Source organism: Populus trichocarpa, chromosome 2 (genome assembly GCF_000002775.5).
Source record: "Populus trichocarpa isolate Nisqually-1 chromosome 2, P.trichocarpa_v4.1, whole genome shotgun sequence".
NCBI lineage: Eukaryota > Viridiplantae > Streptophyta > Magnoliopsida > Malpighiales > Salicaceae > Populus > Populus trichocarpa.
This window is the reverse complement of record NC_037286.2, coordinates 6552938-6565888: the sequence shown is the minus strand read 5'-3', so window position 1 is coordinate 6565888 and position 12951 is coordinate 6552938. Positions and strand designations below refer to the sequence as shown.

Sequence of the window (12951 nt, the reverse complement as noted above, 5' to 3'; positions counted from 1 at the left end):
CTAACAACTTTTTAAGATTAAAAACATTATTTAATAGTTAATTACATAACTACCCTTAACCAAACTAACAACCAACAACAAGAAAAATCACAGCTGAAAGACCATAATACCCTTGCCCCCACTTAATTTAATTTCTTTAATTTAAGGGTACATGTGTAATTTTATTGTGTATAAAAAAAACAAAAACATCAAAATACTCCTACTTGGAACTCATTATTTTTTTACACCTCAATATATTTTGGTTATTTTACTATTCATAAATATATTGAATCGTTAAAAATATTTTTAAACAAATCTATTATGCCCAAGAAACCATATAAAAAGATTAAAAATATTCCTAGTTTAAATGCAAGCAAATTTTCATGTGAATGATCAAAAAATCACCGCACTTTATTGGTTAATAGAAAATGTGAGGGGTAACGGTGAATCACCTAGTAGTTTTAGTATATTTATTAAATAAAAAAATAAATTAAAAGGAGAGATACATGTGGATCCTCTCCTTACCAATAGCCACAGGAGCGAAAAGCAAACTGTCTCCAGAAAATATCAGACACATCACAGGCATGTGGGTCTTTTGCCCCGATAACTGACACGCACTTCCTTACGTGTCTTAACTTCTGAGCCCCTTTCTCTCTCTCTCTTCTATCCCTACCCCAGTCACCATCCCCTTCTTTCCATTCTCTCCTGCTTTATTTAGAACCAATTAAGAAAAAAAAGAGAAAAGAAACAAACACAAAAAAGCAAATTCATAATTATTATTAGTAGTATAAGTGATACCCGCCACTCAACTCACCAGCCATTCATTAATCCCCACGTAGCACTTTATTTATCGCCGGCCACCCCACTTCGCCGCAAAATTACGTCAGCTAACCACGCTTTGTTGTCAACATGACATAACATATATATGCGAGAAGGAGTGTTTAAATGTATTAGGTAAGTACTTGGGAGTGTTGGGCGTGCGTACGTTAAAGTGACGAGGGTGCGCATTTTATGAATATAGCGACGTTAACGGGTTGACTGTAGTAACGTTCAAAGAAGGAGGAAAAAAATAAATAAAAGGAAGAGTCTTTTATTAGATTAAATTTTTTGATTCTCTGAGGGGTGTCTCTTTTGGGTTTTGATTGCTTTTAGGGAATGGATGGCGGTGATGTTGATTCCTGATACTAACTAGTATTAAGGACAGTGAACTAGTGTTAAATTTTCTGGGTTTAATTTCTTGGACCTGCTGGAATTCAATTGCTTGAGAGATTTTGGTAGGAAGAACCAAGTTACACGCAGATAGAGAAAAGGAAGCAAACTTCGTTAATTTATTTTACTGTTTTTATTTCCCTTCGCGGGGGACACGTTTAATTTCTTTTTTGCTAGCCAGGAAAGTTGAGACTTTTCGCGCCATTTTTGCAAATTAATGACCCATTGAAGCATGATGTAAAGAGGTAAGTAAAGGCTGATGACTGACTTAATTAGTATTAGCTAGATCTGTTTTTGTTTAAAATTATGTTCGGACTAATTGGAAGCTGAAGTTACACAGTATTGGTAGTGTATAAAAAGCAGCACACTTGCTATGCTTTTCTGTGTTTGATGGTCGTTTCTGAGTTTGTGTGTTGGGCTAGACAAGGGGTTCTTTCTTTTGGATGTTCTCTTTATGTTCAAGCAATGGTTTGTGTGTTTGATGCTATATTTAAGAAAATCCTGATTGATTAAGATTGAGTCTAATTCACCATCGATTCTGTTTTTAATTTTTCTTGTTTTGCATGGTTTGCTTTGAGCGATTGAATTTTGTGGAAAAAATAATGATCTCCTGAAGCCTAACTTCAAAAAGGATAAACTTGAGATGGATTTAGGCTATAATGTTCGTTGACCTTCCTGTTGCATGAAACTAAATAGGTTTCTGGAGGCAATTGCCACGTAATTTATAGCTGATCTTGGACTATTTGTCCTATGTCAATCTTGCCGATACTATATTTATTAGGAGTTCATAGTCCATATTCCAGTTATTTTAAGAAAAACAAGTCTTGAAGCTTTTTGAAAAGATTTATTCTGATTTGAGGTTCCACACTGAATGGTCTTCGATTCACTGTCAGTCTATAGCATGTCTTCACATGGTAAAGAGGTTTCTAGAATCAAAACCAGTGAAAAAACTGTAGAAAATGTTAATTAGCAAGCCAAAGTTATCTTAAGCAAGACATGAGGTCATCGTTGCTGATTTAGCTCAATATACTAGGAGGAATCTCTAACATGGGAGTGCTGTGAGAGAATCAATGTTGCATGTTACCCTGAAAAATTTGTCTGTCTACTCTCTCCCATGTTCCTACTTCCTCTGGCAAAGTAAATATGATATGATTCATTGTTTCATGTCCACAACAAGGCTGCCTTACTTCCCCCTAATTTTTGTCTTCCTTATTGATGTTGCTAATGCTGCCACTCTTAATCAACAATTTTTTCAAGTGTTTAGTTTTTGCCTGCTTGAATGAACAGGAATAACTGACATTGCCATGTCAGTGGAGTGTGTCTGAGCATTATAGTTTAACCTTTGTGAGTGTTTGATCTCTTAGCTTTGTGAGTCTACCTGGTCTGAATGACTAAGAGTTACAGGTTTTCTTTTGTATGTTTGTCACCTGGATGGCACAACAATTCATGAAAACTTGGCAGGAGTTTTTTGAAATGTCAATTATACGTAGATATCCTTTTGAGCACTGTCCATGGATGAGCATCAGTTTGACCACAATTCTCTTTCCCTTTTTGTTTCTATTCTATTGATTTCTTTGCTTAAGAATGGCAAGCTTCATGCAATTTTATTACTGCACTGTTGTCATGCTGCAGCTTATTAAATGTGCCTGTTTTCTGTTTTGTTTTTCTGTTTTTTGTTCCATTTGTTAGAGCATGGGCTCTACATCAACTCAAATTGCTGCAATGAGAGGAATGGGTTTTTATGAGCCCTTTCACCAGATTAGCTCATGGGGACATGCCTATAGAGATGATGGTAGCCTAAACATTGGTCCATCCACAATTGTACAGGTGGATGCTGGGCTAGACAACAAGGTTATGATTAATGATATTTTCCTTCTAGTTAGTGAATGTCAGAGTTACCTCTGCTTACCAGGTGGCCTGACCTTTCTGACTGACTTTGTCTAGACTGAACATGTTTCACATGAATCAATGGAACCATCCAGAAGTGATCAAGAAGCGCACAAACCTGCTGATAAGGTCATGAAACTCCCTCCTGCTCTCCCAATTAATTAAAAACATATCAGCTATTAATCTTCAATTTCTTATGAACTTATATTAACTTTCATGAAGATCGTGTAAATTTTGAACCCTCTGAAAACTGAATGAAAAATCTGCTTCAATAAAATCCACAAATGGAAATCTATCGTGTCTCTCACATGAAGAATATGGTATCAAGGATAATGAGTTTGTAAATGTTTGAGTTATTAGCGACATTGCTTAAACATGATTAAACTCAATGGAAGTGCCTGTTCTATTTCTCTTTTTTGAAAAAGTGAAAAGCCAACGAATAGCTGACTAAAAGACACTTGAAATTTGCACAAATCGAACTGCAGATACAAAGACGATTGGCACAAAATCGTGAAGCTGCTCGCAAAAGTCGCTTGCGGAAAAAGGTATAATTTAATGCATTCTTATACAAGTATATGCTGATGGAGGTGTTTTGAGATTGTAGTGCAGAAGATTTATATTTCAAAATTGTTTCTTAGGCCTATGTTCAACAATTAGAATCCAGCCGTTTGAAGTTGGCCCAGTTGGAGCAGGAACTTGAAAGAGCTAGGCACCAGGTGAGACGAGAATTCTATTCTCTCTATTATGTTTCACCATTTATTTAGATGCATTTCCCTAATTATCAGGCACTGATTAAAATACTAGCGAGGATTGCCTGGAACAGCAAATTGTCTCCTCTAACAGCTCTGTGAATGCCTTACTGCAGGGTGCTTACATAGGAGGCAGTGCATCAGATTCTAGTCATTTGGGATTTTCAGGAACAGGAAATCCAGGTTCTTTTTATTTATGTGCTTGTAGGTTAACTTGATGATACTTGTATGGCATGGAAAATCATAGTAACTCTTGACATAGGCAAAAGCACCCATGAAGGAATTTTGAAGACAGAACAGTATACTTTTAGGACTATATGCAGAAACTGACCTGCCTTGATGGCTTCTCTCTTATAGAGATCCATCTGAAAACATGGGTTCCATATGCCTCTCCTCATTTTTTCTTGCTGGATACAGATCAGAAGGATGCTCAAAAAGTTTTTGTTAACTGTTCTGTGCTACAGCTCATGTTTGTAAAGCATCATAGGTCCTGTTCTCTCGTCTTTTCAGTTTTTACTGCAAAATACTGCTGGATGCATCCATGCAGTTAACAAACTAGACACTAAATACTCCACCTACAATTTCCAAATTTGTTTCCTTAACTCTCCATGTAGATTATTTTTATGTGTATTTAATATCTATTCAAGGAAGCTGGGAAGTTTTGGCCTTTAATTGCCTAATTATCCCTTGAAACTGTTTTGCATACTCATCATTGTGATTGCATTTGTTCCTTTAAGCTCTGATCTGTGCTGTCATCTAAGGGTTCTGATTATGAATTCTCAGGAATTGCTGCATTTGAGATGGAATATGGACATTGGGTTGAAGAACAACTCAAACAAATTTCTGAACTTAGGAATGCATTGCAAGCTCGTATAACTGATATTGAGCTCCGGATCCTAGTTGAGAATGGCTTGAATCACTATAACAATCTTTTCCGCATGAAAACAGATGCTGCGAAGGCTGATGTCTTCTATCTGATTTCTGGAAAATGGAGAACATCAGTAGAACGCTTCTTTCTGTGGATCGGAGGATTCCGCCCATCAGAACTTCTAAATGTAAGGCTTAGTTCCGTATAATCTATCATTTGAAAATTGCTTAGGTATTGATGTCCCTGTGTCCCTGATAATACCAGTGGGCTCTGCTCATGATTTTTTCAGTTCTTTTTAACACTTGACATAAAGCTACCTTTTTAGCATTATATATCCTAGCTATAGGATTGTGGCTCTTAATAGTAGCATATAAAGAAGACAATGTGCCTCAGCTTGCTTTACGCTTTATTGGTTCCTGTCCCGGAGGAGTTAATCCTATCACAATTCGCCTGACATATCTTTAGAACACATGCATAAACTCTTATTTCACTGTCTTGTTTTTCTTTTTGGTGAATATTTTACTATTGCTATCTTGATTTTATACATCACACTTCTAAATCCCCACTGCAGGTTCTCATGTCACAACTTGAGCCTTTGACTGATCAACAGCTTGCGGATGTCTGTAACCTTCGTCAATCTTCTCAGCAAGCTGAAGATGCTCTAACTCAAGGAATTGATAAACTCCAGCAGACTCTGTCCCAAAGCATAGCAGCTGATGTAATGGGTGATGGGGGTTATGGGGATAAGATGGCTGACGAGCTTGAGGGATTTGTGAACCAGGTAATAATTTCTTAGCAGTCATCTAGTTAGTTATTGTGCACTTGAAAGCTGAATTCACTCATGTTTCACGAATTCTTTCCTCGTGTCATAGCATGCTTAACTATTTTGAACAAAGAAAAACAAAACCAAGTCATAATCATACATAATAAACAAATATCACGGTTGAGAATGTTGAATGATAATATTAATTAATTATGAGCACTCGACAACTTATCCCTTGACTTCATATTTGTAACTGGATCATGATATACTCTTTCTTAAAACAGGCTGATCACCTTCGGCAACAAACTCTGCACCACATGTCTCGGATCTTAACAATACGCCAAGCAGCCCGAGGTTTACTTGCATTAGGAGAGTACTTCCACCGTCTTCGTACTCTCAGTTCTCTATGGGCTGCTCGTCCTTGTGAACCTGCCTAGTCAGCAGAGGTATGACCCTAGAAAACCACTATATCTATATTGATCCCCACCAGCACTTGTGCCCTCTGCAGGGGAACGGGTTCTTGTGGCATTTGTAATACGGACAAGTATTCGATCCAGTTATATGTTTTTCCAAAGCAGATGTAAATATGAATCGTAATGATTTGTGTCTGAAGCAGCAAATTTAGGTAATTAAGTTGATACTCGGTGCAGGATGTATAGTTAAAAGTGTTAGAAAGTTTCATTTGAAATGTAGGCTATGTTTGTACTCCTTGGCTACTTGTGTAGGAATACGCGTGTTGTTTAGCCAAATTCCTTGCCGTTCTTGAATCGTCAATATCTGTCAAGATTAATATGCTGGCTCAGTGGGCGAAGGAGGTAGGATCATCAAATTTCTTGAACGACAGGCACAAGTGAGAAACTAGAAAACCACCCACGTCTGATTAAAATATACTCCAAATGCTGAAATTGACAGTTGATTTTCTTGATATTGAAAATTGTTCTCCGATTACCGTGGACAGAACATTTAGGTGGTGACTAGGATTGTGATTTTAAAAATTTTAATTTTTTTAGTTTTAAATTATTTTTTGTGTTATTTTATTGTTTTGATATATTCACGTTAAAAATAAATTTATAAATAATAATAAAATTATTATTTTAATATATTTTCAAATAAAAACTATTTTTTATTGCACTTTTTAAAATTATTACACTTTTTGACAGGAAGTGATACATGTATGGTATGTTTTTTTATTTTTTAAAATTTATTTTTAATATCAATGTGATAAAAAAATAATAATTTGAAGTAGAAGAATCACAAAACTCCCTGGGCTATTTTTAAAAAACCATGGCTTTGCGGAATTAAATTTCTCCTTCATTTCTTATGCTAAGTGCCGGCTGTCTTCAAAGAAAATGTATGTTTCCGATTATATTCACCGATTCCTTTCTTATTAAAAACAATAAAAAAGTGTGGCTAAATCACTATACCCACATTCACATAATATTATTAATTAGAATAGTGTTTTTTTTATTTCTTGCTTTTTTTTAGTTTTTATTTTTTTAATTTTCACCCTTCAAAAATCCAATAATTTTTTTCAATATCATCCTTTAATATTAGATGGTATTGAAAATTATACTTTATAATATTTTTTATTATTTTTTCTGTTATGTTATATATCGATCTCATTGATTTAGTTTTTTCTTCTCAATTTCAACCTTTAACATTGAATCTGCTAGAAATGAAGTTCGGTGATTATTTTTTTTTTATGAAGTTATCATAGTCTCATAACTTAAGTCGCAAATTTAACAGGTTATCCTAAATTAAACTGGGTATTTTTTTAGGTAATTTTTTATTTGTTATTTTTGTTATTTTATCTTTCAACATTGAGTTGGTTGGAAATTAAGCTTCATGATTTTTTTGACTTGATTTCTAAGTTAACTCAGGTAGTTTCTTTGTCATTTTTTAATTTAACATTTTATTTTCAATTTCATCTTTTCATACTGGGTTTACTAGGAATTTGTTTTCATAATTTATTTTGATTTGCTTTCTATAGGTTTATCACGGTTTCATGACACAGTTGCAGATTTGACAGGTTAACCCGGGTCGATCCAACATGTCATTATCTCAATATTTGAAAAACAAATATCATCCAATATGTCTTTGTTTCAATATTTTAAAAAATATGTTTTCCAATATGCATCAATTTTTTAAAGTTCATTATTAATTTCTTTTATTATAAAATATTTCATTATTAATTTCTTTTATTATAAAATATGGTAGCAACGCTTCAATATTTTTTATATTAAAAATAAATTGATCCGACTTACATCACATCACAGGTCAATAATCTAGTAGCAACTAAGATATGGAAATGTGGTGGGGCTATGAGTTTTGTACTTCTTGTTATAAAAAACACTAAATGACATGGGGGAAATATTGTTCCCCACACCACAATTCACCTTTCACAATTCATCATGAATTGCCATGATGAATTGTTTTTCACTTTGATCATCAAAGTTTTTTCCTCATTGATTTAGGTATTTTGTGGCTAAATTGATGGCTAATCAGCTCTAATTTGTTGAAAAACAGCAAAATTGAAAGATAAGGGATAAAAGTGAAAAAGGTGGCAAAACTTGGTGACACCTTCAAAGTTTGTGTGAAAAGGATCATTTTTGCCCTTGTACTTTTCAATTTGTTTATTTTTCTGGTCCTTTTGGTTTTAGAGATTTCAATTTTGATCAAGAACTTCATTTTTCTCACTTTTAGTCCCTCGTTTGAGAGAGAAGAGAGAATTATTGGATTCCAATATTGGTAGAGAGAAAAAGTCTCGGTTGGCACCGATTTAGGCTATGAAAAAAGTCGATATTGTTGTTAATGAGTTTTTTTTTATGAGGGGAGTCTTATCTGAGTGTTTTTTCTATCCTTACCATCGTGATAAATTTGAACTCAAGAAATTTTTTTATTTCGAGTTGATTTTAGATTTTTGAGTTGTTATTTGAGTTATCTGAGGCCATTGATAGATTTGTCAATGTGTATAAAATGTTTTGGGTTAAAAAAAAAGTTTTTTCATAAAAAAAACTCATAATTTGAATTTCCAGTAACCTTTTGGTCGTTTTGGGCCAACAAGTGATATATTACTTGATTGTTTTTCCAAAAACATAAGGGGTGAACAACATGTCGTCCACTCATTAAAGAAAATAAACTCAGCCCAAACACGTGGGCTTGGGATGGAAAGCCCACTCACCTAGCCTCTTTTTTTTATAAGTCTAGATACATCGGGCCACTTAAGTCAGGCCTACACGCCTAGACTTTATTTTGGGTCAATTAATTTTTTGCTTTTCTTTTCTTTTTTCCTTCTAATTTCATTTTTCAATTTTTTTATTGGATGTTTTTATTGGCTTTTCTTTTGTTTTTTTATATATGATTTTTCAATAAAGTGTTATTTAATTTTTACTTAGTGTATTCAAGTTTATGAATACGCTTTCAATTTTTTCTTTTCTTATTTTAAAAGATATATTTTTTCTATTCAACCTTACTAAATTTTTTTCTCTTTTATTTTATTGAATCACTTTTCTAAGCATGTTTTTTTTATCAAATAAAATATTAGTTCCAAGAAATATTTTTATTAAATACAATCGAGTTTATGGTTCATGTTTAAATATCATATATTTACATCTACTTCTACCTCTCAACTTTCCAATTTATTCTTTTGTTAACTTTTCTATGCGAGTTTTTTTAATTATAAAATAAAATATTATTTTCAATAAATAATTTTATTAAATACAATCGAGTTAATGGTCTATGTTTCAATATCAAATATCTACATCCTTTTATATCAAATATTTACATCCTTTTCTATCTTTCAACTTTCCAATTTATTATTTGGTTAAATATCGTATGGTTTTTACTTGGTTTTTCACATAAAATGATAACATTTTTTTTAATATATATAACCTTGCATAATATTTTTTTTCACTTTGATTTTAATTAATCAATTTCATATGGGTGTCTAATCATTTGGTTAAATAAAAAAATAATTATAATAAATAAATTCATTAAATACAACCGATTAAATAACACATGTTGTAAGATCAAATATTTTGATATATATCTATTATTTGATTTTTTTTCAATTTAGTATTTAATTATCTTTAATAATTTAGTATTTATTTTATTAAATATATGCATAAAATTTTCATTTATGATTAAGATTTTTTTATATCAAATAATATTTTGAAAAATCTTGTATATTTATTTATTTTTTATTAAAAAAAAATTATTCGGTGAAACACGAATCAAATCCTTGTAATTATTGTAATATGGGTTAGAATGGGTTTATTTAAGCTATTAGGCCCACAATACTTGCACATTAAAAAATAAAATAAAAAGGAGGAGGTAAAAGTAAAATGGGTAAAAGTAAAATGGTTAAATGTCCATTATCCAAGCTGTCACGGGAACATGAAGCTGTGGACGTCCGCAAAGGTGGCAGTAAAAGTCAAAAGCAAAAAAAAAAAAAGAAAAAAAAAGAAAGAAAAAGAAAGAAAAAGCGGGGCAAACTACCAGGGAGATTCACTCAGATTCCGTTGGTGAGGTTCCTAATAATAATTCATTTCCTTCACGTCTCCAACAATCAATTATTGAATTCCCCTCTCGAATTGAATTTCTCCCTTTTCATTTCTGTTGATCGAGGTTCGTTAAAATGAGCAGCAGCAGCAGCAGCAGTTTGAGAACGGCATGTAGGCCTCACACAGTTTTAACGTCATTCACGTGCAGTAGCAGTAGCAGGCACCAACCTCGATCCAGAATTAGGGTTTCCTTTCGAACCCCCCCTGATTGCAACAAGCGTCATTCCTCTTTCTTCTCTCCTTGGCTTATTCACACCAATAACAACGACCCCTGGTTCCGCGTTAATCACAAGAGAACTATAGTTCGTGCCTGGACCGAGCCTAAATCTCCATACGAAACCCTAGGTATGGTATTTTCCTCTTCTCTATTGCTCTCTTGTTTGGTTGCTGAGAAAATCGATGCAAAAAGGAGAAACTCGTGTCAGACGTCATTTATATTTTATATTTTTCGAGCGCAGAATTGGAAAGGGATGCTGATGAAGAGGATATAAAGGTTGCTTATAGACGGTTGGCCAAATATTATCATCCAGATGGTGAGTCACCTTACTCTTCTTTATTATAGTAAAATATTAGTTTTGATTTTCCCATATCAATAATATTTTATTTAGTTGAAACTTGCTACTAGTATTGCTGTTGTTTTGTGGGTGTTCGTCTATTTGTTATTTGGAATTGGAGACCTGAATCTGGACACTTTAATCCCAGGGGTTTCGGCCTTAAACACTGGACCAATGCCTCATGAGAAGAAGAAGAAGTATTGTCGTTATTGTTGAATGGATCTGTATATTAGTTAACTTCTGGTGCTGCTTCTTGTATTAAATGGTTGTATTTAGTTTTATGATGAGTTATAGGCAGTTTTTGCAGCATAATTTCTTGTATCTGCTGTGCTGCTAGAAAATCCACTCGTGTCTCTTTAACTACTCTGTGCTGGAGCTTATCTCTTCATTTTTTCCATGTTAAGTTTATGACGGAAGAGGCACTCTTGAGGAAGGAGAAACAGCTGAAGCTAGATTCATCAAGATTCAAGCTGCATATGAGTTGCTAATGGATGATGAGAAGCGAAGACAATACAATATGGATAACAGAGTCAATCCAATGAAGGTACTACTTACTGTTATAGCCGTGCCAATGTGGTATTAGTGTCAGGCATATCCCCTTAATGAATTACAATTTCTCTTCTTCCAGGCCTCACAAGCATGGATGGAGTGGCTTATGAAAAAAAGAACAGCTTTTGATCAACGGGGTGATATGGCGATCATGGCTTGGGCTGAGCAACAGCAGCGTGAGATGAATCTCCGTGTGCGCCGTCTTTCTCGTACAAAGGTATTTGAGTAATTCTGTTCTTTCTCAAGTGTCTTGCACTGGAGCTCCTTTATCATCATCTATATATTTCTTTATTCAAAATTTGCAATTCATAGGTGAAATTCAATGGATTTAATAATCATATTATAGTCTGTAGTTAGCCATATGAATCATATTGTTCTGGTCGATGAGATCTGATTGAAATATCATTCATAGTAAACAATTGATGGAACCTTAGCAAGCTTCAATAGAACTTATCTTGTACCACTAGCAAGCATCAACGGAACTTTATCTGTTGGTGTCAATTTTGCTACCGCTGTATTTGGTAATCAAAGCTGCAATCAGCAGCTTCAATTACACTTCTGTTGCATTATTTTCGCTGTTGGCTGAAACAAGTGGCACCATTTAAATATTATGTTATGTTTGCTTTTTTCATCGGCGGGGTTTACCAATCCTTTTCTTTTCGTTGAAATCTTTAAAAGTTTTTATAAAACTCCTTTCCTTGGATGATTTGCCAACTGTTCAATCAATTACTTCTTTCTTGTGTCGCTCTAAAACTTGTCCTTTTTTGGAAGTTTAGACTGACCCTGATGAAGAGAGACGGATTCTAGCAAAAGAGAAAAAGGCATCCATGGAATACTTTTCCAGCACAATGAAGCGTCACACACTTGTATTGAAGAAAAGGGATTTGATGCGAAAGAAAGCAGAGGAAAAAAAACGGTCCATTAGCCAGCTTTTAGCTGCAGAAGGGCTTGAGCTGGACACAGATGCTGATGAAACACTGTAGAGATACAATACAGTTAGTCTACTAGCTGCATTGCAGCACGTATTCTACTTGTACAAAAGTAAACTGTACATATGATTACTTTTCCGAGTAAGAAATGAATGACAAGTTGGCACTTACCTCGGAAAAACTCTTATCTCAAATAGTATCTTTCTCATTTCTTTTCCCTTTATATTTTTTTATTCATTTATTTTCATTTTTTTAAGAAGACTTTCTTATGGTACATTGGTTGCCGCTTAGAAGGTTGCTCGAGGCAGTTAGTAGCATACTGTAGAGCGTGAATGATGTATAGGTCTTCGAAGATCGTTGTCCCCATTCTAGAGCTGTTGGAAACATCTTTGTGAGCCAGAGCCAGTACGACAACATTAACCTCCCCTGCACATGAGTTATGCGGTTTCTCTCTTTTTTCTCGTTTTTGTTTGTTGGGCGAGGGGTGGCACCTCCATAAAAAAGGTATCCAGTGGGTTAAATTGTTGATAAAAGGCAAGTCCAGATTATGGACTACCTTGTTGACGGCGGTTGTGATTGTGCAAGGCACCGCCTGAGTGACCAAATAGTTGCAGGATTGGCAAGGTATGGTTGCCCCACGATTAAGAATTTAGCAATAATGAAATCAACCCAGCACTGTTAGCCCAATTCCAACGTTTAGAATGCTCAAAGCAACAGAAACGAATTCTACAATCCATTAAATAAAGTGATTTCCGTACGATTCTAAATCGCAACCTAAGGAAAACGACTTCAGAATTCACCATAAAAAAATTCACCCCAACTCTCTCCCCTGCTTGAAAAATTCTTTGATCTTCAAAATCTCATCCTCTATACTAGCAATAAAATACCCATAATCTGATAAC

General features: G+C 34.2%; 2 protein-coding genes across 2 annotated transcripts; both read left to right on the top strand.

Annotated features, from left to right (window-relative positions):
• Positions 1–737: 737 nt before the first annotated feature.
• On the top strand, positions 738–6204 carry LOC7463191 (transcription factor TGA7). Its single transcript, XM_002302233.4, has 9 exons — positions 738–1433; positions 2878–3039; positions 3133–3204; positions 3561–3620; positions 3714–3791; positions 3941–4007; positions 4608–4879; positions 5264–5473; positions 5740–6204. The coding sequence occupies exons 2-9, from the start codon at positions 2881–2883 to the stop codon at positions 5890–5892; spliced, it is 1071 nt and encodes a 356-aa protein (XP_002302269.4). The 5' UTR covers positions 738–1433; positions 2878–2880; the 3' UTR covers positions 5893–6204.
• Positions 6205–9932: 3728 nt separating this feature from the next.
• LOC7495126 (uncharacterized) lies at positions 9933–12272 on the top strand. Its single transcript, XM_002302232.4, has 5 exons — positions 9933–10362; positions 10476–10550; positions 10976–11115; positions 11200–11337; positions 11897–12272. The coding sequence occupies exons 1-5, from the start codon at positions 10092–10094 to the stop codon at positions 12101–12103; spliced, it is 831 nt and encodes a 276-aa protein (XP_002302268.3). The 5' UTR covers positions 9933–10091; the 3' UTR covers positions 12104–12272.
• The last annotated feature ends 679 nt before the right edge of the window (positions 12273–12951 follow it).

Bases quoted from the DNA above. Each gene is read 5' to 3' on its own strand.
- LOC7463191 (XM_002302233.4), top strand. From the start codon at position 2,881: ATGGGCTCTACATCAACTCAAATTGCTGCAATGAGAGGAATGGGTTTT. The intron at 3,621-3,713 runs GTATAATTTAAT...ATTGTTTCTTAG, and splicing joins AAAGTCGCTTGCGGAAAAAG to GCCTATGTTCAACAATTAGA. The intron at 3,792-3,940 runs GTGAGACGAGAA...GCCTTACTGCAG, and splicing joins TTGAAAGAGCTAGGCACCAG to GGTGCTTACATAGGAGGCAG.
- LOC7495126 (XM_002302232.4), top strand. From the start codon at position 10,092: ATGAGCAGCAGCAGCAGCAGCAGTTTGAGAACGGCATGTAGGCCTCAC. The intron at 10,363-10,475 runs GTATGGTATTTT...TTTCGAGCGCAG, and splicing joins ATCTCCATACGAAACCCTAG to AATTGGAAAGGGATGCTGAT. The intron at 11,338-11,896 runs GTATTTGAGTAA...TTGGAAGTTTAG, and splicing joins GCCGTCTTTCTCGTACAAAG to ACTGACCCTGATGAAGAGAG.